The sequence below is a fragment of the Mustela erminea genome, chromosome 6 (genome assembly GCF_009829155.1).
Source record: "Mustela erminea isolate mMusErm1 chromosome 6, mMusErm1.Pri, whole genome shotgun sequence".
Taxonomy (NCBI): Eukaryota; Metazoa; Chordata; class Mammalia; order Carnivora; family Mustelidae; genus Mustela; species Mustela erminea.
The window spans coordinates 86,330,423-86,358,046 of NC_045619.1; the positions used below are offsets into that span (position 1 = coordinate 86,330,423).

The window sequence follows — 27,624 nt, forward strand, 5'->3', positions numbered from 1 at the left end:
TAGCAGCCCTCCTGTGATGTGATATCTCAGCATGCGTGCACAGTGTGAGGCTGATGCCTGCTTGTTCAGTGGTTCAGTTAACTGGAGCCACTTATCCGCGTTCTCTCCCCACAGTTTAGAATGTCAGAGGGCATCTCAGGGGTTCTGAGAGGGGGCAGGAATAATCTCTCAGGCTAGGGACTGCAGGGGGAGAGAGGGGAGAAAGAGAGCGAGCGAGCGAGTGGGAGAGCCAGAGTGCACGTAGTTACCATCAGTCAGCTTCTGTCCTTAACTTTGCAGGTCCTTCCATTTGATTTTATCAGCTCACCCTGAAGTGATGGGACGAAGAAAACTACTACGGAACAATAAGGAGACAGATATCTATCACAGAATCTGGGTTCTTTGGTGTCTGTCTCCTATCAGATCCCAACCTCTGCACTTGCTTTGTCTTCTGCTTTCTGTCTCCCCTCCCCAGCCTACATGCCTCCGTGTAGCTGCCCTTACTTCTGGAAGCCTTCTGGGCCCTACAAGTCTGAGTTAGTAGGACCCAGTTGTTCTCCACTCCTCTCCCAGCACAAAAGCCCGGCTGTATGGCACGAGCCAGTGGGTCTGGCCCGTTAATGAGCACTTAGAGGCAGACGGGGCGCAGGCTCCTCCCTGGCATCTGTCCAATGAGCGGACGCCAACTCGGATACCGCCCAAAGGACTCACGCATCCCAGCAACCGCACCAATCTCCCAGGCCTCCCGTCCCCACGCCCCTGGCTTCCTCGGCGGCTTGGCCCTCCCACCCCACGCGCCAGCCTGCCGGCCGGCGCGCCTATCTTCTAGGCCTCCAGCTCGCGGCCTACGCAGGCAGCCCATGGCTGCCGCCATCTTGCCCACTAGGAGTTCCCAAATGGGGCTGGGGCTCCTGAGCGCTGCACTGCTGTTCGTGGGGAGCGCTCTCCCCGACTTGGGACTCCACTCACTCCCCCGAAGGACTGGGCGCAGCTCCTGGTGGGAGCAGGCCGGTGCCCCTGGGTGGCGGGAGGCCACGCAAGGAGGGCGGAAGGCGCTCCAGGCCCCGAAGGAAGCGGGGGCCACAGAGGGTAGTATCCGTTCATTCCCCTCTTTGAACAGCCTCCTGTGCGTGCTCCCCGCTTCTGTAGTTTGTGAATTTGGCTCCCTCCTTTTCTGCTTGCCCAGCTGCCTTTAAAATGTACAGACCTACGCAGTCTGGTTAATTATGACAGTGTAGTAGTCATCGTAGCAAAAATGCCATACGCTTGTAGACGGCTGCCTTTTATGCTCAAAACATTCTGAGGTTTGTCATTCCCACTTTAAAGGTTAGGAATTCAAAGTTGAAAAGGCTGGTGGGTGACCTTGTCCTACTACACTTGAGAAAAATTCACCCAACAAGTCAAATAGCAAATATTAGAAGTTGCTTCACCAGTCCCAGGCTCTTTAATTGCCATTTTGTCCCAGAAGCAACGTGACACCTGGTCAGAGACACTTATTTTCTTTTTAGATTTTGGGGGAATAGTTTTAACGAACTGTGTTGATTTAATGCCTTTCTATTTGTAGTGATCATTTAAGGCATATTTGTCTTAACACTCCTTCAAGTTTTTTTTTTCCTCAAAATATGGGAATGCCTTAGGTATCCAGATTGCTTTATCTGTTTTTTGAATAGGAATCTAAAAGATTCTGTCAGTATGTTAAGATTAGGAATACTATCATCAAATGTTCATAACAAATAATATATGATTTTTATTTTTAGATTGTGGGACAGCACCGCTTGCAGATGTATTGGAAGGGTCCAGGATAGTAGGGGGCACAGCAGCTCAAACTGGCGCATGGCCATGGGTAGTTAGCCTGCAGATTCAATCAGGCAAAATTCTTGCTCATATATGTGGGGGAAGCTTAGTGAAAAGTAAGTGGGTCCTCACAGCTGCCCACTGCACTAAGGACACTAGGTATGTATTCGGAGCACAACTCCTCTATTTTATTCTCTTGGGGGATACTTTGTAGTAGTAGAGGACCATTTGATTTCAGCCATGTTCAGTTAAGCTGTGTGTTTACAAGTAGCCATAATGCTTTACACTAGTACACTGTTTGTTGAAATGAATCCTATAAATCAGAAGTTTATGCTTTCTGTAAAATAGTAAAATAGTAAAAATGTTAAGGACTCTGTCACAATGACTCAGCTCTGCCACTATGGGACCAAAGTGGCCAGAGACAATACAATAACAAAATTGAATAAGTGTGCTGTGATCCAATACAACTTAATTAATGAACACTGAAATTTGAATAAAATAGTATTTTGTTTTTGTTTTCCAGCTGTCTAAGAGTATAAAAAATTTTTTTTTTCCCCTCATGGACTATTAAAAAATAGGAGACAGATTTGGCCTATGGGAATTTGTCAGACTGTGCTTTAAATAATGACAATTGTCTTTAGCTTTTAAAATTATTATATGATAACCATGTGTTTTTGTTTCTCACCATTGGGTCATAGCTTTTTTTTTTTTTTTTTTACAATTTTATTTATTTGAGAGAGAGCACACACACATGCACCCATGAATGGGGGAGGAGCAGAGGGAGAGGCAGGCAGACTCCCCGCTGAGCAGGGAGCTAGACACAGGGCTTAATCCCAGAATCCCAAGATCATGACCTGAGCTGAAGGCAGCCACTTTAACTGACTGAGCCACCAGGCGCCCCTGTATACTACATTTTTCAAACATACATTTCAGTTCTATAAACTTACCTTCTGAGGAATAGAGGCAGAAAAATAATAAGATACTAAGATATAAATTAAGGGTACAGAAAGAGATCTAGAAGAAGAGTTTCAGAGTTTGGAATCGATTCTCTTCTTTCAGGGGTGTTTTACAATGCTTGTACAGCATGCTATTATTTATTTATTTATTTTAGGTGGAGTCCCTACCCAGCATGGGGCTTGAACTCATGACCCCAAGATCAAGAGTCCTATGCTCCACTGACTGAGCCAGCCAGGCACCCTTAAAATGCTATCTTTATTTTAAGATTTTTTTTTTTACTTATTTGAAAGAAAGCAGAGGTAGAAGCAGGCTGCCCACTGAACAAGGAACCCAGTGTGGGACTTGATACTGGAACCCTGGGATCATGACCCGAGCCAAAGGTAGATGCTTAATCGACTGAGCCTCCCATACATCCCAGATTTAGACATTCTCATGTACCTTGCTCATGGCTGGAGAGCAACAAAATCAAGGATCAACTCCAGGTTTGCCAGAATGAAAACCCACACACATAACCATAACTATCCCCTATGGCTCTCTATTTGAGACATCTCTTATGATGATGGAATGCTACCTTGGGAAGAATATAATTTCATTTTTTGACAGCTTTAATTCTTAGGAAGTTTTTCTTATGTTGAAGTAAATGTCTTGGTTTTTTTAAAAATCTGGTTTCTGAAGCCATATATATTTAACCCAAATCCTCCTCCAAGCATTTGAAGATACTGTCATATTCCACTTAACAATTCTCAAGACTAAATCTTATTGATGTTTTTACTCCTTTATTCAACATTGACTGAATGTATGTTATATGCTAGGGACTCATCTAGCTGTTGAGGCAATAGACATTACTGAGGCATATTCTCTACTTTTCAGAGGACTAACTGCTACATTCTGTTCCAGTCCCCCTCATTTCCTAAACCTTGCACCATCAACTATCCCTTTTTCCTTCTTAGAACAAGCATTTATCAAAGACTTGCTCTGAGATTAGGTACTAAGGATGTTACATATAATTCTGTGTTTAAAAAAAAAAAAAGCCCTGGAGAGCCTGGGGGGCTCAGTCAGTTAAGTGTCTGCCTTGGGCTCAAGTCATGATTCCAGGGTCCTGGGATCGAGTCCCGAGTCGGGCTCCCTGCTCAGCAGTGAGTCTGCTTCTCCCTCTCCTTTTCCCTCCACCTGCTTGTGCTCGCTCTCAAATAAAATCAAAATCTTAAAAAAAAAAAAAAAAAAAAAGCCCTCCCAGTAACTCTCTGAGATAGCTGTTATCATTTCTGTTCTACACTTGAGGGATCCAGAGGTGAGGGAGATGTGGTAACTTGCCCAAGCTCACACTGCTGTTAAATAACAGCCCCCCAACCCAAAGGTTCTTCAACCTGTGCTGTAGCATTATACCTCACTGTCTCTAGTACTTTTCAGTCTTCTCCATGGTTTCTTCCCTACGATCCTCAAGCATGTTTAGGTCACTCCATCATTATTTTAAAAACCCAAGCAACCTATCGACGAACCCTTCTCTTCTATTTGAGAGACTCCCTTTTGCTTCATCTGCACTGACTTATAAAATGCCAATTGCAGTCTTATTTCTGTGCTCTGAACACACTATTAGAGATCCCCCTCCATGCCAAATCCAATGACCTCTTCTCAGTCCCCATCCTATTTGATCTTCATAATGTGGCAAAGCTGACCACTGTTCTCCTAGAAACTATCTCTTTTCTTGATTTCTAAGTCCCCTCTAATTTTCTCCTTTTCCTTGATGAGTCTTTGTCATCATCTAAATGGCAACATTTCCACTCTTATCCTCCTGCCTTATCTGTATGCTCTTCTAGAGATGTCTCATCTACTTCTGTTTCAGCAATCACCATGTGCTGGAAACTCCAAGTCTTTCCAGCTGAGTTCTATTTCCAGCTCCCTACGATATATGTTTTTACTGGAGTCACTGTCTGAGTAAGTTGGAAAATGAATAAAGTCTTTCTTCCAATCCTGTTCCTTCTCTATTCTTTCAGATAATGGCATCAACAACAGCTCTGTGACCCAGGGAATTTGCTTTCTCTACACAGTATCTCTTAAATTTGTTTCTTCTGTTTCCCAGTGCTCCACACAGATTAGAAAAAATTACACTTACACTACTTACACTTACACTGCTACTATCATAACTGTCCTAATGAGTGTGAAGTGGTATCTCACTGTGGTTGATTTGCAATTCTCTAATGACTAATGATGTTAAACATCTTTCCATGTACTTATTGGCTATTTGTATATCTTCTCCGAAGAAGTATCTATTTAGGGGCGCCTGGGTGGCTCAGTGGGTTAAGCCTCTGCCTTCCGCTCAGGTCATGATCTCAGGGTCCTGGGATTGAGCCCTGCATCAGGCTCTCTGCTCAGCAGGGAGCCTGCTTCCCTGCCCCCCGCCTGCCTCTCTGCCTACTTGTGATCTCTCTGTCAAATAAATAAATAAAATCTTAAAAAAAAAAAAGGAAGTATCTATTTAAACCCTTTGCCCTTGGGACGCCTGAGTGGCTCAGTAGGTTAAGCAGCTGCCTTTGGCTCAGGTCATGATCCCAGGGTCCTAGGATCAAGTCCCGCGTCGGGCTCCTTGCTCGGCAGGGAGCCTGCTTCTCCCTCTGCCTCTGCCTGCCTCTTTGTCTGCCTGGGCTCACTCGCTCTCTCTCCCTCTGTCTCTGGCAAATAAATAAAATCTTTAAAAATAAATAAATAAATCCTTTGCCCATTTTAATTGGGATTTTTGTTGAGATGTAAGGGTGCTTTTTATATTCTTCATATCAATCCCTTATCAAATATATAATCTGAAAAGTTTTTCTCTCATTCTGTGGGTTGTCTTTTTACTCTCTTGGAAAATGTCCTTTTTTTTTTTTTTTAAAGATTTTATTTATTTATTTGACAGAGAGAGATTACAAGTAGGCAGAGAGAGAGAAGAGGAAGCAGGCTCCCTGCTGAGCGGAGAGCCCGATGCGGGACTCGATCCCAGGACCCTGAGATCATGACCTGAGCTGAAGGCAGCGGCTTAACCCACTGAGCCACCCAGGTGCCCAAGATTTTATTTATTTTTTTAACACAGAGAGAGAGAGATCACAAGTTGGCAGAGAGGCAGGCAGGGAGAGAGGGGGAGAAAGCAGGCTCCCCGCTGAGCAGAGAGCCTGATGCGGGGCTCGATGCCAGGACCCCGGAATCATGACCTGAGCTGAAGGCAGAGGTTTAACCCACTGAGCCACCGAGGCGCCCCTGGAAAATGTCCTTTGACACACAAAAGCTTTTACTTTTGAAGAAGTTCCATTTATTTATTTGATTTTTTGGGTTACCTGTGTTTTGGGTGTTATATCTAAGAAATCATTGCCAAATCCAATATCATGAAGGTTTTCTCCAGTGGTTTTTTTTTTTTAAAGACTTTATTTATTTATTTGTCAGAGAGAGAGAGAGAACACAAGCAGGGAGAGTGGCAGGTAGAGGGAGAAGCAGGATGCCTGCTGAGCAAGGACCTCCCCTCACACTGAGTCAAAGGCAGATGTTTAAACAACTGAGCCACTGAGGAGTCCCTTGTTTTACTTTTATATTTAGGCCTTTATCTATTTGAGTTAATTTTTGCATATGGTATAAGGTCAGTGTTCAACTTCATTCTTTTGCATGTATATATACAATTTTGCCAGCACGATTTGTTGAAAAAGCCTGTCCTTTCCCCCACTGAATTGTCTCAACACTTTTGTTGAAAATCACTTGAGCCCATATGCAAGGCTGTATTTCTGGGCTCTCTACCCTTTTTCACTGGGCTGTGTATATATCTGCCAGTACTATACTGTTTGGATTACTGTAACTTTGCTATAGTTTTGAAGTCTGGAAATGTGAGTCCTCCAACTGCATTCTTCTTTTTCAAGATTATTTTGGCTATTTGGGTCCCTTGACATTCTGTATGAATTTAAGATGGGTTTTTCTATTTCTTCAAAAAATATCGAGATTTTTATAGGGATTGCATTGAATCTGTAGTGCTCCTTGGATAGTACTGTCATCTTAGTAATATTAAGCCTTCCAATCCATGAACATGGGATGTCTTTCCATTTATTCAGGTCTTTTTTTTTTTTTAAGATTTTATTTGTTTATTTGTCAGAGACAGAGGAAGAGAGAACGAGTGAGCACAGGCAGACAGAGAGGCAGGCAGAGGCAGAGGGAGAAGCAGCCTCCCTGCCGAGCAAGGAGCCCGATGTGGGACTCGATCCCAGGACCCTGGGATCATGACCTGAGCTCCTGAGCTGAAGGCAGCCCCTTAACCAACTGAGCCACCCAGGCATCCCAATTCAGGTCTTCTTTAATTACAGCAATGTTTTGCAGTGTTCAGTGTACACAGCCTGTTTTTGAATCTTATGGTCTGATATAAATTGAAGTGAATAAGGAATATAAGTTGAATAAGTTTGGAAAAGAAAAGAACAATGATTATTTCAAAGTAGCTTAAAGCAGTGATTTGTTTTTATACAAAATAGAACTAGGGCTTTAAATTTTTTTGGCAAACTTTCTAGAGGTCGCCTAAACCATTTTTAAGATAGCTAAATATCTACAGTGCAATTTGGAGTGCCTAAGTGGCTCAGTCAGTTGAGCTTCCAACTCTTGGTTTTGGCTCAGGTCATGATCTCAGGGTCCTGGGATCGAATCCTGAGTTGGACTCTGTGCTCAGGGAGGAGTCTGCTAGTGATTCTCTCTCTCCCTCTTCCCCTGCCCCTCCCTCTGCTCTGTCTCTCAGATAAATAAAATCTTAAAATAAAATACAATGCAACTTTTATAGACTATTGGTACATGCTGCCAAGATACCTGTTTATACATTCCACTGAATAAGTATTCCTTTGTTTTTATGACTGTTGTTTGTCCTGAGTGTTATCAGACACACGCACACACACACACACACACTCATAAACTTTGCCAATTTGAAGGATGAAAAGGAATTTCAGCATCTATAAACAATGTATAAAGTAAAAAAGTCCTCCTTCCCAATCCACTTCCAAATGTAACAACTATTAAATGCTTAAGGTTTTAATTGTTGATTTTGACTTGCAAAAGATTTTTCAGTTTGGTTTTTTACTTGTTCTTTATTTTTTTTTTTTTAAGATTGTCATGATCCATTAGTTGCTTCCTGTTTTATATCAGTGCTATCATTGTTATGTATTCATCTACATTTTCTTTCTGGTTTAATTTTTATAATTCTCATGCTAATTTAATATCCAAATGTTTCATTCTAAAACTTCAAAATTTACAAAAGTAAAGGGAATAGTTTCATGAACTCCCATAAGCCTATCACCCAGCTTCAAGTTATCAACACATCCCTGAACTTATTTCATCTTTATCCTCACCAACCCCTTCCTTCAATTATTTTGAAGCAACTCTCAGACATACCACCTTATGTATTTCTAAAAGAAGACTTAAAGACTTTTATATTTAAAAAATTTCTTATATTTAAACATTTAATCAATATCAAGTTTATTTTACTGTTTACTGTTTTTCAGAGATTTAATTTTATTTCACTTTTCAAACTAGTTAGTTAGCTAGGTGTCCCAATACCATTTATCATGTCATTCATTCTTTTGTCCATAAATAAGAGGTGCTACCTTAATCATATATTAAAATGTCATATACTCAAACCTGGGGACCCTCTGTTCTACCGATCTTTTTCTCCTTTCTTACATCACGATATATTGGTTTTTATTTGGTGTGACCTCATGTACATGAAAGTAGGATTCTATTCTAATCTAACATGAGAAAAACGAAAAACTAGGAGATTGAGAATATTTACCTTGTTAAATAACATGTTTATAATAACATTTATTCTCTTTCAGAGATCCTTTAATGTGGAGAGCTGTGATTGGAACTAATAATATAAAAGGGTATCATCATCCACACTCCAAGAAGATAAAAGTTAAAGCAATCATTATCCATCCAGACTTCAATTTGGAAAATTACGTAAATGATATTGCACTATTTCACTTAAAAAAAGCAGTGAAATATACTGAGTATATTCAGCCTATTTGTCTGCCTTTTGATGTTTTCCAAAAACTGGACCAAAACACAAAGTGTTTTATAAGTGGCTGGGGAAGAACAGAAGAAGAAGGTAATTACAGTCTGAATTTTATTTATACATTTTTTTCCTGGTTATTGGAGAGGGTGAACCCTTTTGTATATTCATCTCTTTATGTCATGAGTTTGAGCAATAGGTCTTTATAAACCATTGAAAAGGAAATGTCTTCTTTACCTGTATTTTTTTTCTTCCTTGTAGGAAAGAGAAAGTTATCTTCCAAAACAGAAATAGAGACTTTCTCCAGTTATGCCTGCTAACATATTTGTACCTTTTACCATTCTCAGAAAGAATGATGATTCTAAGTGTTTTTGTAGGTTTCTGAGACTCATAGATGATAGAACCAGCTCTGTAAGAGGATTGCTTTTCATAAATAATAAGCTTCTGGCTGTCAGGAATAAAATTTAGTGTCCTTTTAATTTAATACCCTGTTTAATATCAAACAGGTTGAGTGCCCTATATTTTCTTTAGTGCACAAATGAGCATTAATTATTGACTGGTTGAACTACTATGAACTATGAACAAATAAATGTAGAAAATAGTCTCTGCCTTTGGTTCTAAAAATAGTTACCATTTGGGAGCATTTGCCATGCTTTAGGCCTTTTTCTAAATATATTATTTTATCTTATCTTCAAAATATTCTTGTTAGGAAGTTAATGTCATTATTCCCATTTAACAGACCAGGAGTTGTGGATCTGAGTGGATGAGAAGCTAGGGCACAAATCAAGGTCTTCCTTATTCTACAGCCTGAATAGCTAAGTACTGTATTAAGTACCAACTGTTCTTGATGGAATCAAAGTCTAGTTAGCAATATATGAGTTCAAGTGCTGAGACTATTTTTTCTATTCCTTAAGGAAATTATCCATTTAAATATGTGTAGAGGGGCGCCTGGGTGGCTCAGTTGATTGGGCGTCTGACTCCTGATTTTGGTTTGGGTCATGATCTCAGGTCTCTGGGATGGAACCCACATCAGTCTCCCCACTGAGTGGGAAGTCTGTTTGGGATTCTCTCTCCCCACACCTCCCTCTGACACTCCCTCTTCTCTCTCTATAATGGATCAATAAATCTTTAAAAAAAAATGTGTAGATTAGAAACACCTGGCTGGCTCAGTCCAAAGAGCATGCAACTCTTGATCTTGGAGTTGTGAATTCGAGACCTATGTTAGGTATAGGTATTACATACATACATACATACATAAACTTAAAAAAAAAAAAAACCCTCGGGACACCTGGGTGGCTCAAGTGGTTGGACGACTGCCTTCGGCTCAGGTCATGATCCCGGAGTCCTGGGATCGAGTCCCGCATCGGGCTCCCCGTTCCATGGGGAGTCTGCTTCTCCCTCTGACCTTCTCCTCGCTCATGCTCTCTCTCACTGTCTCTCTCTCTCAAATAAATAAATAAAATCTTTAAAAAAAAAACCCTCAACTTTAAAATAGTTAAATAAGTGTAGATTATTTAGATAAGATATAGATAAATGTATGAAAGATCTTTGAAGAACTTTGTTTTTTCCTCTGTGAATGCCGTTTAAACAAGTTAAGAAAGCAACATGTGTAGGGAAAAGACTATGGCTTTAGAATCATAGACGTAAGCCTGAATCTCAGCCCTGCCATGTACTAGCTGAATGACCATGGGCAAATTATTGACTCTTTAACAACAGTTAGAACAACAGTGATCCAAGTAGCTTCCATTAATTCAGGGCTAGGTACTTAATAAAATGCTAAGCGCCTTAATGCATTTCTCATTTCATGCCCTCAATAACACTATGAGAAGTACTATGACATGGATAAATAAACAGATTTAAAGAGGTTAAATGAGGGATGCCTAGGTAGCTCAGTTGGTTAAGCATCTGCCTTTGGCTCAGGTCATGATGTCAGGGTCCTGGTATCAAGTCTCATATTGGGAACTTTGCTCAGCAGGGAGCCTGCTTCTCCCTCTCCCCGATGCTCCCCCTGCTTGTGCTCACACATACTGTCTCTCTCTGACAAGTAAATAAAATCTTAATAAATAAATAAATGAATAAATAAAATAAAATAAAGAAGTTAAGCAAGCTGCCCAAAGTTACATAGCTAAGTGAGGAGTAAAAATTCAATCCCAGGTTGGTCTGCCTCAAAACTCTTGCTTCCACTATATTATACCATCTTTCACACTGTCATACACTGTCATGATCTGTAAGGGAGAGCAATAACACCTGTCAGAGAGCTGTTTTAAGTACTGAGTTGGCTCTCCAGCAACACGGTCAATTACATGCACACACCAACCTTCCCAGTGAAAACTATTTTAATTTTTTAAAGATTTTATTTGTCAGAGAACGCATGCAAGCAGTGAGAGTAGCAGGCAGAGGGAGAAGCAAGCTCCCTGCCGAGCAAGGAGCCCAATTCAGAACTGGATTCCAGGACCCTGGGATCATGACCTGAGCTGAAGGCAGACGCTTAATCGACTGAGCCACCCAGGCATCCCCCTGTGAAAACTATTAACGGGGAAAATACACAGGTCAAGGACTGAATGTGAAGATGGGAACTTAGGTAACTGAAGCAGTGAAGTTGGCTTTTATCTTGAGGGTATTTGCCAGTAGTAACACTGAATATGAATTTCTGTGGTCTCATGGGGCCTGAGAGTGTTGAAGAACAAAGCCGCTCAAGTGTGTGAGGGGAGATTCTCATCAAGCTGGAGCCAGAGCGCTACACTCCAAGAATCAGTCAGACTCATGACCCACTGTCTAGTTCATCTATACACAGTTCGCTTTAAATACGATACAGGCAGCTTGAAAATAAAAGGATGGGAAAAGATATATCATGGCAACATTAATCAAAAGAAAACTGGAATAGAAAAAAAAGAAAAAGCCAAGAATGGCTACATTAACATGAGATAAAGTAGATTTAAGAGCAAATAAAACTACTAGGGACAATGAGGAACATAACAATGATATAAAGGTAAATCCACAAAAGAGGCATAGAAATCTTAAATGTGTATGCACCAAACACCAGAGATATCATTCCCTCCTTCCTTCCTTCCTTCTGAGAGAGAGAGAGAGAGAAGGAGAGAGAATCCCAAGCAGGCTTCAAGCTGAGCACCGAGCCTGACACAGGGCTCAGTTCCAGGACTCTGAGATCACGACCGGAGCCGAAACCAAGAGTAGGTCGCTTAACCAACTGTGCTCTGCAGGCACCCCCAGAGATATAATTCTTAAAAACGCACACATGGGGTCGCCTGGGTGGCTCAGTGGGTTAAAGCCTCTGCCTTCGCTTGGGTCGTGATCCCAGGCTCCTGGGACGGAGCCCCACATAGGCTCTCTGCTCAGCAGGGAGCCTGCTTCCCTTCCTGTCTCTCTGCCTGCCTCTCTGCCTACTTGTGATCTCTGTCAAATAAATAAATAAAATCCTTAAAACACACACACACACACACACACACACGTACATACATTTATGATATGACCCAGCAATCACACTCCTGGGCATTTATCCCAGAGAAGTGAAAACGTATTTCCACACAAAAACCTGGTCACAAATATTCACAAAAGCTTTATTGGTAGTATCCCAAAACTGGGAAAAAGTAAACGTACTTAATTAGGGGAATGATTAAACAAATTGTTGTATATCCTTAACTGGGAATGATAATAAACAATTAACAGGAATTAGCTATTGATATGTGCATCAACTTAGATGGCATTATGCTAGGTGAAAACAAAAGCCATTTTTTTTTTTAATTTTTTTTTTTTTTTAAAGATTTTATTTATTTATTTGACAGAGAGAAATCACAAGTAGATGGAGAGGCAGGCAGAGAGAGAGAGAGGGAAGCAGGCTCCCTGCCGAGCAGAGAGCCCGATGCGGGACTCGATCCCAGGACCCTGAGATCATGACCTGAGCCGAAGGCAGCGGCTTAACCCACTGAGCCACCCAGGCGCCCAACAAAAGCCATTTTTAAAAGACACATTCTATATGATTCCATTTATATACCATTTCTAAAATGACAAAATTATAGAGATGGAGAACTAATTACTGGTTGCTAGGTGTAAGCAGGCTAGGTAGCCTAAAGGAGATCTTTGTGATGGTGAAATAGTTCCATATCTTAATTGTGGAGATAATGGTAAGAATTAACACATACAATTAAGTGGCGTGGAATAACACACTGTACCAATGTCAGTTACACAGATGCAACCATTTCAGGATAAAGAGCACCCTGGACCTCACTGTACTACTTTTGCAACTTCCTGTGACTCTAATTATTATGAATAAAGTTTATTTTTTTTAAGAACAAGATAAAACCAAAGCATCCTCAACCTCCACCCCCACCCCCAGGATTTCTAGGAAAACTGCTTCATTAAAGGGAAAAATGTAGGAATTTTCCCAGAAAACATGTAATTGCAAATACCACTCATGTGGAGTTGCTGCCCCAAATCACTCTGAATAGAAAGACTCAGGCTTAGGATTTAGGTTAAATAGGTCATAGACTGTTAAGGTCTCTAGATGGCTGAGAGAATCAAATGCACATCATTTGTATAGAAACTGAATTTCATCTAAGACCTCAAAAGAATTTCACCTGATAAAGTTTAAATGAAAATGGATTATAATTAAAAAATCACTAAACATCAAAGCAAATAAGGTATTATGAGTAAGAGTCAGCAGGAACAATAGACATCAAAAGAAGACCTGCAAAAATGTCAGATAATGGGATCAAAAAATAAAAAGGTGTTTAATATAGTACAAAAAATAAAAGATGTACTTAAAAATATGAATAAAAAGGAGCTATGAAAAAGAACCAAACAATGATAATAATTTAAAAATATAACAATTGAGGGGCACCTGGTTGGCTCAGTCAGTTAAGTGTTTGACTCTTGATTTCAGCTCAGGTCATGATCTCAAGGTTGTGAGATCATGCCCCACATCAGGGTCTGCACTGGGTGTGGAGCCTCCTTAAGATTCTCTCTCTCCCTTTGCCCCTCCCCCTCAGCTCATGTGTGTGCTCTCCCTCGCTCTCTCTAAAAAAAAAAAAAATTAATAAAAAATACAATAATTTAAATAAACTCAATGGACTAAATTAGTACCAGGTCTGAAAATACTTAGGATTCCCACAGATTAAAATCAACCAAATATCCACTTACAATCAAAGATCACCAAACATGTTAGGAGAAAAGCCATAATAATGAAAGTCAACAGAAATAAAACAACAGCTCCCCCAAGGATTTCAGATATTAATATTTTAGGTGTAGAAAACAAAATAAGTATATGTAAATTGTTTGAAGAAATTAAAAAACAGAATTAGAAATAAGCAATAGACTATCTAGAATGACCAGGCAGATTTAAAAGAGAACCAGGAGTACCTGGGTGGCTCAGTGGGTAAGTCTGATTTCAGCTCAGGTCATGATCTCAGGATTGTGAGATCCAGCCCTGTGTTGGGGCCCATGTTGGGTATGGAGCGTACTTGGGATTCTCTCTCTCCCTCTCTTTCTGGCCCTCCCCCATCTCTAAAAAAAAGAGAGAGAGAGAGAGAGTGAGAGAGAAAAAAATAGGATCTTTAAAAATGAAAAAAATGTAACTGTTAAAGTTTGTAACTCACCAAAGTAGTTAAGCATATTAGACTCAGCTCTAGAGAAAATATGTGAGCCAGCAGATATATCTGAAGAAACTGCCTAGACTGTGGCACAGAGAAAAAAGAAGAGATTATGACAGAAAGTAAGATATAAGATAAATGGGATAAGAAAGTCAAATATACATCTAATGAGAGTGCAAGAATGAACAAATGAAGAGAATAGAGGAGAGGCAATATTCAATGGGTCTGGGCTGAAATTTTTCTGTAACTGATGGAAAACATGAATCCAGATATCCATGAGTAAAATTGATATTCCAATGCAAATGGATATCCAGAACAAAATGTAATTCCTTTTCAAACACTGTAATGAAGTTGTAGGGGGGAAAAAACCCCAAAGAAGTCTGAATACAGCCAGAAAAAAAAAAGAAAAATCATTACAAAATAACTACTGGTTGGCTTTCAGAAAACATCTCAATAGCAATAATGACAGTCAAAATACAATGAAATATCAGGGCCAAAGTACTGAGAGAAAATAAATGAACCCACAACTGTGTACCCAGCTAAGCTATCATTGAGGAATAAAAGGGAACTAAAACTGACTTTACCACCAATAGTCTTTCACCAAAGTAAGTAAGAAATGGATCAGAAAAAAAAAAATGATGCCAAAAGGGAGGTACGTGATGCAGAAGGGAGCAAAAAATAGATAACTATATAGGTAAATATTGTATACAACAGTGGTTCTCAATGAAGGATAATTTTGTCCCCAGGGAACACTTGGTACTGTCTGGAGAAAATTTTGTTACCACTAGGCAGGGTGTAAGTATGCCACTGGCATATTAGTGGGTAGAAGCCAGGATTACTGCTCATCATCCTTCAACGCATGGGGTAGTTCTCTCACCCTCCACAGCAAAGAAGTATCTGGCCTACAATGTCAATAGTGCTGAAACTGGGAAACCTTGGAATACAATGAAAATAATGTATAATTTGTGGGATTTTAAAAAACGATACTTAAATATTGGGGGGGAAGCTGTGTTTCAAATGGTGTAATCAGAGTTAAAGTAGTCTCAGGTCTGTGTATTATTCAGAAGTGTTAACATACTGATTAACATTAGATTTAAGCAAATAGGGGATATAACTCGGAATAGAATAAGAAACCTAAGGAATAAGAAAATAAAGACAACATCTTAATAAAAAATCAAGAAGGGAGAAATAAGCCTAGGAAAACTGAGAAAAATAGAAAGTATAAAATAAGACAGTAGAAACAAGCCCAAATATATCCATAATCACAATAAATGTTAGCGGACCAAACCACTAGTTAAAAGACAGAAAATCGGATTAGGGAGTAGGAAATCCACCTTATCTAAGGGAATACCTAAAATGTAAGGATATGGAAGGACTGAAGTAAAACAACAGTAAAGAAATATATCAAGTAAATTAAAATGAAAAGAAAGCTATGCAAATTATCACTATGCAAATTACAGTCAAAATAGACTTTAAGACAAAAGGAGAAAAAAGATCATTTTTATTTAGAAAAGGTTCAACTCACCAAGAAGATAGAATAATTCTAGATTTCTGAGCCTAATAAACAGGACTCAGATAATATTAAGGAAAAATAGAATTGTACAGCAAATGTTGTAACTCCTCTATGATAGAACTCTTTTTATTTAACAATATAAAATCTGTCTTTTTATCAAACTTAGTAAAGATTTGGAATATTTGAACAACATAATTAGCCAGCTTGATTTAATAGACAAATCAGTACAATCAAAAATTCAGAGGCTTTTATCTTTTCAAGTGTAGGTGGAATCTTTATAAAAAATGACCACTTGGGGCACCTGGGTGGCTCAGTTGGTTAAGCATCCAACCCTTGGTTTTCAGCTCAGGTCATCATCCCATGGGTTATGAGATCAAGTCCTGAGTCCAGCTCCTCGCTCAGCAGGAGTCACTTGAAGATTCTCTCCTTCTGCCCCTCCCCCCACTTGCACAGGCACACACTCTCTCTCAAACTAATAAATCAATCTTTAAAAAAATTGACCACTTATTAGGCCATAAAGCAAAACTCCAAGTTCAAAGATAGCTAATGTACAAATTGTGAACTCTGATTATGATAAATTTACAAATAAAAGGAACAGAAATTTTGGCTGTGATGGTATGGGGAGATTGGCAAACCCTCTTCCCCCAAATAAATATAAATTAGACAAAATCATCAAAAGTGACTACTTTAGGGTCCTGAAAATCAACCAAAGTACACAACAAATTGAGGAATATTTATAACAGCTATAAATTTGGGTAAAAAGAGGAATTTGCAGCTTTCTTGCTTGTGGGTTCTCCCAGCTCCCCTCTCAGATTAGTCAGTACAGTAGTTTTACCAAGACTATGAAGAGCCTTGTAGCCACAGAAGGTGAACTCTATTTGGAAAAGTAGTTGAAAATCCAGGCTAGCAGCATTACTAATGAAAGTAGTGAACTCATGGGCGCCTGGGTGGCTCAGTTGGTTAAGTGTCTGCCTTTGGCTCAGGTGATGATCCCAGGGTCCTGGGATTGAACCCCACACTGGACTCCCTGCTCAGTGGAGAGACTGTTTCTCCCTCTCTCTCTGTTGTTCCTCCTGCTTGTTCTCTCTGTCAAATAAATAAAATCTTAAAAAAAAAAAAAAAATAGTGGACTCAGCAGCAAGAGATGAATAGGGAAAATCCACAGCTCTACTGGCCTGGGAATACAGACCTAGATAGAGCCAGCAGTAAGTCAGAAATTTGACAGAAAAATCCCCCAAATTAGAGAGCTATAGAATGGCTCAATAAGCTCTCCAAATATTTTTGGCTTACTGGGAAACCATACATGTGTGGGGAAAATTTTGGAGAACTCACAATAAAGTGAAAGTCAAAGATTTGAAAACTGACTGAAGGGGCCCTGGATGGCTGAGTCGGTTAAGCATCTGACTTTGGATTTCAGCTCAGGTCATGATCTCAGGGTTGTGAGATAGAGCCCCGAGTAGGGTGTGTACTGGGCATGGAGCCTGCTTGAGATTCTCTCTCTCCCTCTCCTCTGCCACTCCTCACTTCTAAAAATTAAACAAAAAGCTGACTGAACTTTTTTTTTAACACATTCCCCAACCCACACACAGATTCATTCACCAACAGCCCAAATCATGCACTGACCATTAAACTCTGCAGATATAGAGCCAAGCCCTATGAAGCTAAACTAAAGGTAAAAATCAGAATTAAAAACACTGAGCAGAGACATCAACAGTCACACACTGTAGGGAAGACAGATTGTACAGTTTAAGCCCAGGTAAATCATTTTAAGAATGACAACAGCATTGTTGAGGAGGGAATAAAAATCCAGAGTTGTTATATTATCTAAACCACCCAATTTTCAACAAAAATATAAGACATGCATTTAAAAAAACAAAAAACAAAAAACACCCAAAAGTGTCACCTATGGGGAGGGGCGGCCAATAGAAATGGACTCTGAATAGACTCAGATATTGAATTTCGCAGTTAAAGACTTCAAAGAAGCTCTTTAAATATGCACAATAAGGTAAAGTAACTATTGTTCAAATCATTAAAGGGGGAAATGTGATGAAAATGATTTACCAAATAGGGACTATCTATGGAGAAACAGTCAATTTTTAAAAAGAACTGAATAGAAATTCTAGATATTTGAAATGGCACAAGAAAGAATCAGTGAACTAAAACACAGCAATAGAAGTGACCTACTCTGAAGAATGTAGAAAAAAATACTGAAGAAAAATGAATGCACACTCAGAGACCTGTTGCACAACATCAAGTAGACCAAGATATGTGTAACGGCATTTCTTTTTTTTTTTTTTTTTTAAAGATTTTATTTATTTATTTGACAGAGAGAAATCACAAGTAGGCAGAGAGGCAGGCAGAGAGAGAGAGAGGAGGAAGCAGGCTCCCTGCTGAGCAGAGAGCCCGATGCGGGACTCGATCCCAGGACCCTGAGATCATGACCTGAGCCGAAGGCAGCGGCTTAACCACTGAGCCACCCAGGCGCCCTGTAATGGCATTTCTGCAAAGGGTAAAGAGAAAAAGTGGAGAAGAAAAAATATTCAAAGAAAATATGGCCCCAAACTCCTAAATTTTATGAAAAACAGTTTATAGGAGCTCAATAAATACCCAGTTAAGGTTTAAAAAAATGTAGCTCAGTCAGCTGCGCACCTGCCTTGGGCTCAAGGTCATGACCCATGGGGTCCTGGGATTGAGCCCTGCGTCAGGCTCCCAGCTCAGCAGGGAGTCTGTTTCTCCCTTACCTCTGCCCCTCCCCCCACTTGTACACTCTCTCTCTCTCTCTCTCAAATGAATATTTTTTTTAAAAATGAGAGAGATCCACACCTACACTTATTGTAGTCAACAAAATATGGGCAAGGTCTAAACACTGAAAACTGCAAAACATGACATAGAGAAATTAAAGACCACCTAAGAAATCAATGCCATACTACATTTATGTATTGGAAGATTCAATATTGTTAATATGACAGTTCTCTCCAGACTGACCTATATATTCAATGCAATCCCTATCAAAATCCCAGCAAGGCTTTTCATACAAATTGACAAGCTTATATGAAAAGGCAAAAGACCTAGAGTGGCCAAAATTGTTTTGAAAAACAACAAAGCTGAGGGAGTTACTCTTATTTCAAAATATACTATAAAACTATAGCCATCAAGGCGGTACGGTACTGGTTTGTTTACTTTAATGAGAGCACAGAGATCAACAGGACACAATAGAATCCAAAAAAGAGAGGACGAGGAGGGGGACCACCCACCTTATATTTATGGCCAACTGATTTATTAAGACAAAATTTCTAGAATAGGTAAACCCATAGTGACAGAAATCATCAGTCATTTTTCTTTTTTTTTCTAAGAGAGTGAGAAAGAGGAGAGACAGAGGGAGAGAGAGAATCCTACGCAGGCTCCATGGCCAGCACAGAGCCCGAGGCGGGGCTCATCTTATGACCCTGAGATCATGACCTGAGCCAAAATCAAGAATCAGATGTTTAAGTGACGAAACCACCCAGGCACCCCTGAATCAGTCATTATTGTTTTCAAAAATAAAACACCAGAATTCAGAACAAGTGAGCCCTACCTTAATTACCCGAGACAGGTTGTTTAAATTTCCTTTGAATACCTCCAAAGAATCCAAAAAGAGAGAATACACCCCAACTCAGTATATGATTCCCACGTCAGGGGAGCAGAGTGAACAAGGAAGGCCAGTATTATAAATGCAGACATCCCAAACACATTATTAGTACACCGAATCTATCAAGAATAGTGTACACAGAATTCAACATAATCAAGATGAGTTTAAGGAATGTAAGGGTGGTTTAATGTTAGAAGTCTCTTAAGGTAGTTTCCCTCATTAACTGACTGATTAAAGGATTCTTTTTAAAATTATCTGAGTGGGCGCAGAAGAAGCCCTGTTAAAAACGTAACAATTGAGACACAAAGTGAACTTCCTCAGCCTGATTAGGTCACCTACCTGATTAGGCTATAGGAAATATCATTATTACAGATAAACATTTCTTTTAAAGTCAGGAACAGTTTCCCCCACCATCACTACTTCCATCAGTGTTGTGGTAGAGGTTCTACCAAGTGCAGTAACACCGGGAAAAGATGGAAAAACACATAGGTCTTAGGTAAACACAAAACGCTCATTATTCACAGGTGATACAACTACCTACAATAAAGAATCTAAAACACACCGAATTAAGAGAGTCTCGTAAAATGTCCAGATATACAACCAAACTACCACAATCTATTTCGTTCTGATACACTATCAATAGTTAGAAAATGTAATTTTTTCAAAGTTAACAGATATCACACCCATGGGGATGTCTATGATCAAAACTTTAGAAACAAGTGTAGACAAGGATGCAGAGAAATTGGAACCCTTATGCATTGCTGGTAGGAATATAAAATGGCACAGGGGTTTTGGAATACAGTTTGGTAGTTCCTCAAAAATTACATCTATAGTTACCATATAACTCAGAAATTCCACTCCTAGGTATATACCCAAGAGAAATGAAAACACATGTCCACACAAGTACCTGTACTCAAATGCTCATAGCAGCAGTATTCAAAAGAGCAAACAAAACAAAACAAAACAACCTAAAGCTCCATCAACTGATAAATGGATATACAAAATGTGGTATATTCATACAATGGAATATCATCTAGCCATTAAAAGGAACAACGTACTAATACATGCTACAACATTATGTTAAGGGAAATAAGCTTGACCTAACAGCCCACATACTGTATGATCCCATTTATATGATGAAATGCCCAGAATGGACAAATCATAGAGACGTAACTTAAAGGAATTAATCTATAAACAATGAATTAAATTATGAATCTATAACTGAAAGATAGCTGGAAAATCCAAGAATACTTACAGATTAAACAAGAATTGGCTAATAGTATTGTACTGGTGTTCAATTTCCTGATCTTGATAAATGTACCGTAGTTATGTAAGAAAATGTGGTTATGTAAGAAAAAAAATTTTTTTTAAGATTTTATTTATTTATTTGACAGAGACACAGGGAGAGAGGGAACACAAGCAGGGGGAGCAGGAGAGGTCTGAGAAGTAAGCTTCCCACTGATCAGGGAGCCCAATGCGGGGCTCGATCCCAGGACCCTGTGATCATGACCTGAGCCGAAGGCAGAAGCTCAACCCAATGAGCCACCCAGGTGCCCTAAGCATCTGACTCTTGATTTCGACTCAGGTTATGATCTCAGGGTTGTTAGGTTAAGCCCCAGGTCAGGCTCCACACTCAGCATGGAGTCTGCTTGAGACTCTCTCTGCCCTATCCCTCTGTCTCTCCCCCAACCCGCCTAAAATAAACAAACAAACAAAACTTAAAAAAAAAAAAAGTTAACAGATGAAACAAAAATATTGAAGAATCTATAAGAGGCGGGCAAATGGTTGTTTATGGAGAAATTCTTTCATCTTTGCCTTATGTTTGCAATATCTCATAATAAACTGTTGGAGAAGAAAGTTTACAGAAGTTAACATGTGCAGTAATACCAAACTGATAAGGCAGTTTAAAACAAATCTAACAAAAGACTGCAGGCCTTTTACAGAAAAGATTCTAAAATGTTTTTAAGACATAAAAAAAAAATACTTAAGTAAGTGGAATGGTATATTTTATGCTTGAAGAGGACAACTCAATGTTGACATTTGATGTCAGTTCTATCTGAAAAACTGAAAACAAAACAAAAACAGGGCATGATAAACCCTAACATGAGTTTTGAGACAATTAAGAAGCTCATTCTAAAAGACCTAAGAATAGCCAAGTTACTCCTCCAGAAGAAAAATACGTTAGAGGAGTTGCCATCCAGAAATCAAAGTTTATTTTAAAGCTGCAGTAATTAGTGTCTGTTATATTTGCGCAAGGATATTCTAAGTGGCAAACAGAATAGAAAACCAGACGTCTGTTTCTCAGCTGTCTTACTCACTTTGAAAATCTCTAGTTACTTTTAATAGTCCTGCACCAGTACCATACTTGTGTTAATATTGTTCAGACTCACAAACTGGGTGATAGGTTCGCAGGTGTTCATTTCATTATTATATTCTATAACTTCTATGTTACAAATATGCTTTTATATACAGCCAGTATTATTTTTTTTAAGATTTATTTAATTTATTTGACAGAGATCACAAGTAGGCAGAGAGGCAGGCAGAGAGAGAGGGAGAAAGCGGGCTTCCCGCTAAGCAGAGAGCCCGATGTGGGGCTCGATCCCAGGACCCTGAGATCATGACCTGAGCTGAAGGCAGAGGCTCAACCCACTGAGCCACCCAGGTGCCCCCAGCCAGTATTATTTTAATTATTTTTAAATAAAGGGCAAACATGTGGCTGGCCTCTAAGGAGCCTCTATCTAGGAATCTGAATGTCATTAGGACATACTTCATTTCAATTTCCTGTGCCTGTTCTTTCTGCATATAGACTATATTCTCAGGCTGCCTGTCGTCAAAAAGTTCAAATTTGGCTGCAGTGGCTTTGAACTTATAACTAAGCAGTCATGTGACTACTGTGAAAAAACGTTTTCCTCTGGCAGCTCCAGTTAAAACAGTGCTAGAGAAGGGATGCCTGGGTGGCTCAGTGGGTTAACCGGCTGCCTTCCGCTCAGGTCATGATCACAAGGTCCTGGGATCGAGTCCCACTTCGGGCTCCTTGCTTGGTGGGGAGCCTCCTTCTCTCCCTCTGCCTGCCACTCTGCCTGCTTGTGCTCTCTCTGTGTCTGTCAAATAAATAAATAAAATCTTAAAAAAAAAAAAGTGCTAGAGAAGTATTCCAGCTGGTTAGACTTGCACTTAATACAATATAATACATACTTCCAGACCAGTGTCCTGGGAAAATGGAAGGGTTAGGTCATCAGCCCACCTACAGACAATGGGGAAGGATGCAGGGCCAACAAAATACTCAGCTACCACATATGACCACTGCAACTCTGAGGCTCATAAGATCAGATGCTGCTGTTACAGAAGCTTTTCTGTGGATAAATCTTACAATAATCTGTCCTTTAATAGTTCCTGAAGTGTTGCCCTGTATTTTCCTATCTTTTTAGTAGCAGAGAACCCTTATGTTCAGGGATTAGTAGAGAACTGAAGGGAGTATATGAATTAAAAATGTTTTGTTTTTATGTAGACCATCTTCAAAACTTCCCATTCTTAGAAAACTTAATAAAAATTGCTCACAACTTAGAACCTAAGATAGATTTCAGCATTGGCCCTTGACAGTTTTTTTTTTTTAAGATTTTATTTATTTATTTATTTGGCAGAGAGAGACACAGCGAGAGAGGGAACACAAGCAGGGAGAGTGGGAGAGGGAGAAGCAGGCTTCCTGCCCAGCAGGAAGCCGGCTGCGGGGCTCAATCCCAGGACCCTGGAATCATGACCTGAGCTGAAGGTAGACGCTTAACCGACTGAGCCACCCAGGTGCCCCCCTTGACAATTTTTACATAGTTCTATTTTGTAAAAAGTTTAAGTCCCTGGGGCGCCTGGTGGAGCAGTTGTCTGGATATCCAACTCTTGGTTCCCACTGGGGTCATGATCTTAAGGCTGTGGGACTGAGCCCCACAAGAGCTAAGTGGGAAGTGTGCTTGAGACTCTCTCTCCCCTTTCCCCCAAAGTAAATAAATATATCTTAAAAAAAATATAGATCCTTTTAAGAGACCTTCAAGTAATAGAGGAAAACAAAGATAACAAAAATGACCTGAAATTCCAACTTTGTCTAACAATAATGGCCATGAACGTTTGGTGACCATTCTTCCACAGTCTCCTTAGGTATATACATGCGTGTATGGAGACAGTCTTACACAACTGTTGAGCCACTTGGGAAAGAAAACCTATTCAACATGAACGTTTTATATTTTTATATTTTATATAATAAATACTATATATTCATCTATATTATAAATATCATATATTTATATTTTAACTGTCAAATGCCTGCTCTCTGAAATCATTTACTGTACTTTTGTTGTTGTTGTTAACAGGTAATGCTACAGATGTGTTACAGGAAGCGGAAGTGCATTATATCTCTCGAAAGATTTGTGGCTCTGAATGGAGTTATGGGAAAATGATTCCTGACACTTCATTTTGTGCAGGTCATGAAGATGGGATTTTTGATACTTGCAGGGTAAGACCAAATAATTTTCCTTTGAAATCTTTTCTAAAGCCAGAAGGAAACTTCATCAAGGCCTTTGATCACTTTCTGGTGAAGTCTTAATTATCAAGTTTACAAGTACTGAACTCTTTTTTTTCCTTTTTAACTACAGACCAACATTCCAAATCTTCTTGCTTTCTTGGTTTCATGGTCCACTTTAGACAAAATTTGCTTTGGATTTTTTTTATTACTACCTTTATTGAGGTCTAATTTACATATATGCAATTCACCCATTTAACATGTACAACTCAATGGGTCTATCGTAAATTTACAGACCAGTGCAACCATCATCATAATCTAATTTCAGAACACTTTTATCACCCCAAAAAGAGGCCTCTACCCATTACAAATCACTCTCCATTTTCCTCCCACCTACCCCTAGACCTAGCCAATCACTAATCCCTAGAGATGTGCCTATCCTGGAAATTTCGTATGAATACAATCATTCAACGTGTGGTCTTTTGTGATTGGCTCCTTTCACTTAACATGTTTCCCAGTTTCATCCATATTGTAGCATGTATTGATACTTTATTCATTTTATTGCCAGATAATATTCCATTGTATGGATGTGCTTCATTTTATCCATTCATGGCTGATGGATATTGGAGCTATTTCCACTTTCTGGCTATTATGAATAATGTCGCTCTACTCACTTGAGTATACATTTTTTATGTGTAAGTGGGTTCTTGTTTCTCTTGGAAGTTCCACCTGGGACTGGAATTGCTGGGTCCATGTTGAACATTTTGAAGAACTGCGAAACTCTATTCCAGAGCAGCCACACTATTCCACATTCCCACCAGCAGTATGAAGGCTTCAGTGTCTCCACATACTAGTCTGCACTTGTCTTCTTGATCACAGCCATCCTTGCGGGTATGAGGTGGTATTTCATTGTGGCTTTAATTTGTGTTTCCATGGTGACTAATGACGTGGATCATTTTTTCATGTAATTATGGGCCAGCCATTTGTAGATCTTTTGACAAATGTCTATTCAGATTCTTGCCCATTTTAAAATTATCTTTTTATTATTGAGTCATAAGCATTTTTTTATATTCTAGATACCAGTCCCTTACCAGATAGGTGGTTAGCAAATATTTTCTCCCATTCTGTGGTCTCTCTTTTCATTTCCCTGATGTTACCATTTGTAGCATAGAAGCTTTTTCATTTTTATGAAGTCAATTTATCTTTTTTTTTTTTTTTTTGGTTTTGTCTCTTGTGCTTTTTGAATCTTTATTTCTCTTGTCTTCACTACTTCTAAATATATTAGCACTTCATTCCTGAGCAGTGCCCCATCCTCGAACCTTGACCTACTCATTCTGGTTTCTGTAATCCAGGGTTTATCTTCCCAGTGTCCTTTTCCTTAAAAATTTCACTGAGTAGGAGCACCCGGGTTGCTTAGTGGGTTAAGCCTCTGCCTTTGGCTCAGGTCATGATCTCAGGGTCCTGGGATCGAGTCCCGCATCAGGCTCTCTGCTCAGTGGAACCTGCTTCCTCTTCTCTCTCTCTGCCTGCCTCTCTGCCTACTTGTGATCTCTCTGTCAAATAAATAAAATCTTTAAAAAACTAAAAAAAAAATTTCTCTGAGTAAAACAGTAGAGAATCTCATCTAATTGAATTGCCTTCATAAGCAAAACTTCCTCAATATCCAAAAATACAATGCCTTCTACAGAGAACTGAAAACACCTTAGAAATACAGTCTTTAATCTTTGGTGCTGAAATCGTTATCTCAGCATCCTTGATGTTTTCGGTGATTAAGAAGAGTCCTCAGCGATAGTGTTTGGCACCTTGACAGCCATGCAGAAACCAGGACACAATCTGTGATTTGTAGTAGAACTGAGAGCCTCAGCCATTTGTTCCTGTTACCCTGCACCAGCCAACGTGAACACGTAGAAAGACGGCCCCTCTTACAAGCCGCCAGTTTCCTCCTCTCCTCTAGTTAGCGAACCACGCACGCACCTTAAAGACTCTTTTACCCATCTTAAAGTTACACTTCTCCCACTCAGCATTAAGTAACAGAAGTATTCTACTAGTAGTTACAGTATTTTGCACATTTCCTAAATTATATTTCTCCCGAGTAATTGTACTAAAAAAAATCCAAACAATGTGATTTGTACAATTCTGGTTCAAAACCATGCAGACAGGAAATTAATTCACCAGCTTTAGGGCTCCTCTAAATATCAGGCCAGCCTGAAATCCTCCTGCCTGAGGATATAAGACTGAAAACCTATGGATCTTTATAACTTGAAGGTATATTAAAGATGTGTATTCATATAAGTGTATGGTTAATGTGATTAATTTATTCTAGCTTTGCTGTCATATAAAGACTACTAGAAGCAACTAACACTATTCTGGGACTTTTTTAATAGGGTGATAGTGGTGGACCGTTAATGTGCTACTTACCAGAACATAAACGATTTTTTGTAATGGGAATTACCAGTTACGGATATGGCTGTGGTCGAAAAAATTTTCCTGGTGTCTACTGTGGGCCATCCTTCTACCAAAAGTGGCTGACAGATCACCTCTACCAGGCAAGCAATAAAGGCATATTTAACATAAATATTCTACTTGGACAGGTCCTTGTAGCCTCAGGTTCTGTTGTGTTACTAGCAATTCCATAATGAAATTCTGAAGAATCTTTATTTTGCATTTTGTCCCTCTCCATGTACTATATAATGAATATCACTTATTCTTTTGGCAAGTAATTGCCCATTTTACAGTTCTCATGTGAATATTTTTGGAACAAAAGGATTGTGATATATTAAATATGTAATTATAAATTTGGCACTGAATCACATGCTTCTTTGATGTATTCTGATTATTTTTTTATGTTATAATCATAATTTCACATTTGGAATACTTTCCTAGAGTTTGTACAGAATTTTCAGTTATTAAATAGATACCTTATGTATATAAATGTCAAATAATAAAGAGTTTATAATTAAAACAAAAGCTGTTCTTTTGTTAAATTAAAACCATTTCCTTTTAAGTTAGATTTTATTTAAAGCCATTTATTTGATATATATTTTTTAATTATCATCTTGGTTCTGGTTCTAAGGTATACTTGGAAAAAGTATTTGCCTATTTTTAAAATTCTAATTGAAACAATTTTTAAAATATTAATACTTCCCTCCTTAGGCCAAAAAAGAATGATGATTTAGACAACCCCATATAATTTACTTCTTTTTTTTTAATTTTTAATTTTTTATAAACATATATTTTTATCCCCAGGGGTACAGGTCTGTGAATTGCCAGGTTTACACACTTCACAGCACTCACCAAAGCACATACCCTCCCGAATAATTCACTTCTTTTTAAAAAATTTATAATGTGACTTTCTTAGAGCTTTTACCTACTTTCTAAACCTATTTTCTTGAATCCTGTGCTTGAATTTTGTATTCCTTGGGCTCTCTGAACTGTGAGGGAAGGTGGCTAAAATGCTGCTGGGTAAAAGAGGGAATCCAATCTGGGCTAAATTTTATGATGACTAACCTATAAATTAAATTATTAAAACAAAAGAACAAGTTGATTGAATTAGTATCTACTATTAATAAATTCACTTCTCCTTTGAACTTTGGGAACCCATGTAGTAAAAGAGAAATTATTTTCTCGTCCTTTTTTTAAAAT

General features: G+C 39.1%; 1 protein-coding gene across 1 annotated transcript; it reads left to right on the plus strand.

Annotated features, from left to right (window-relative positions):
- Positions 1-468: 468 nt before the first annotated feature.
- TMPRSS12 (transmembrane serine protease 12) lies at positions 469-26,884 on the plus strand. Its single transcript, XM_032348195.1, has 5 exons — positions 469-1,068; positions 1,737-1,932; positions 8,553-8,824; positions 23,834-23,976; positions 26,367-26,884. The coding sequence occupies exons 1-5, from the start codon at positions 651-653 to the stop codon at positions 26,616-26,618; spliced, it is 1,281 nt and encodes a 426-aa protein (XP_032204086.1). The 5' UTR covers positions 469-650; the 3' UTR covers positions 26,619-26,884.
- The last annotated feature ends 740 nt before the right edge of the window (positions 26,885-27,624 follow it).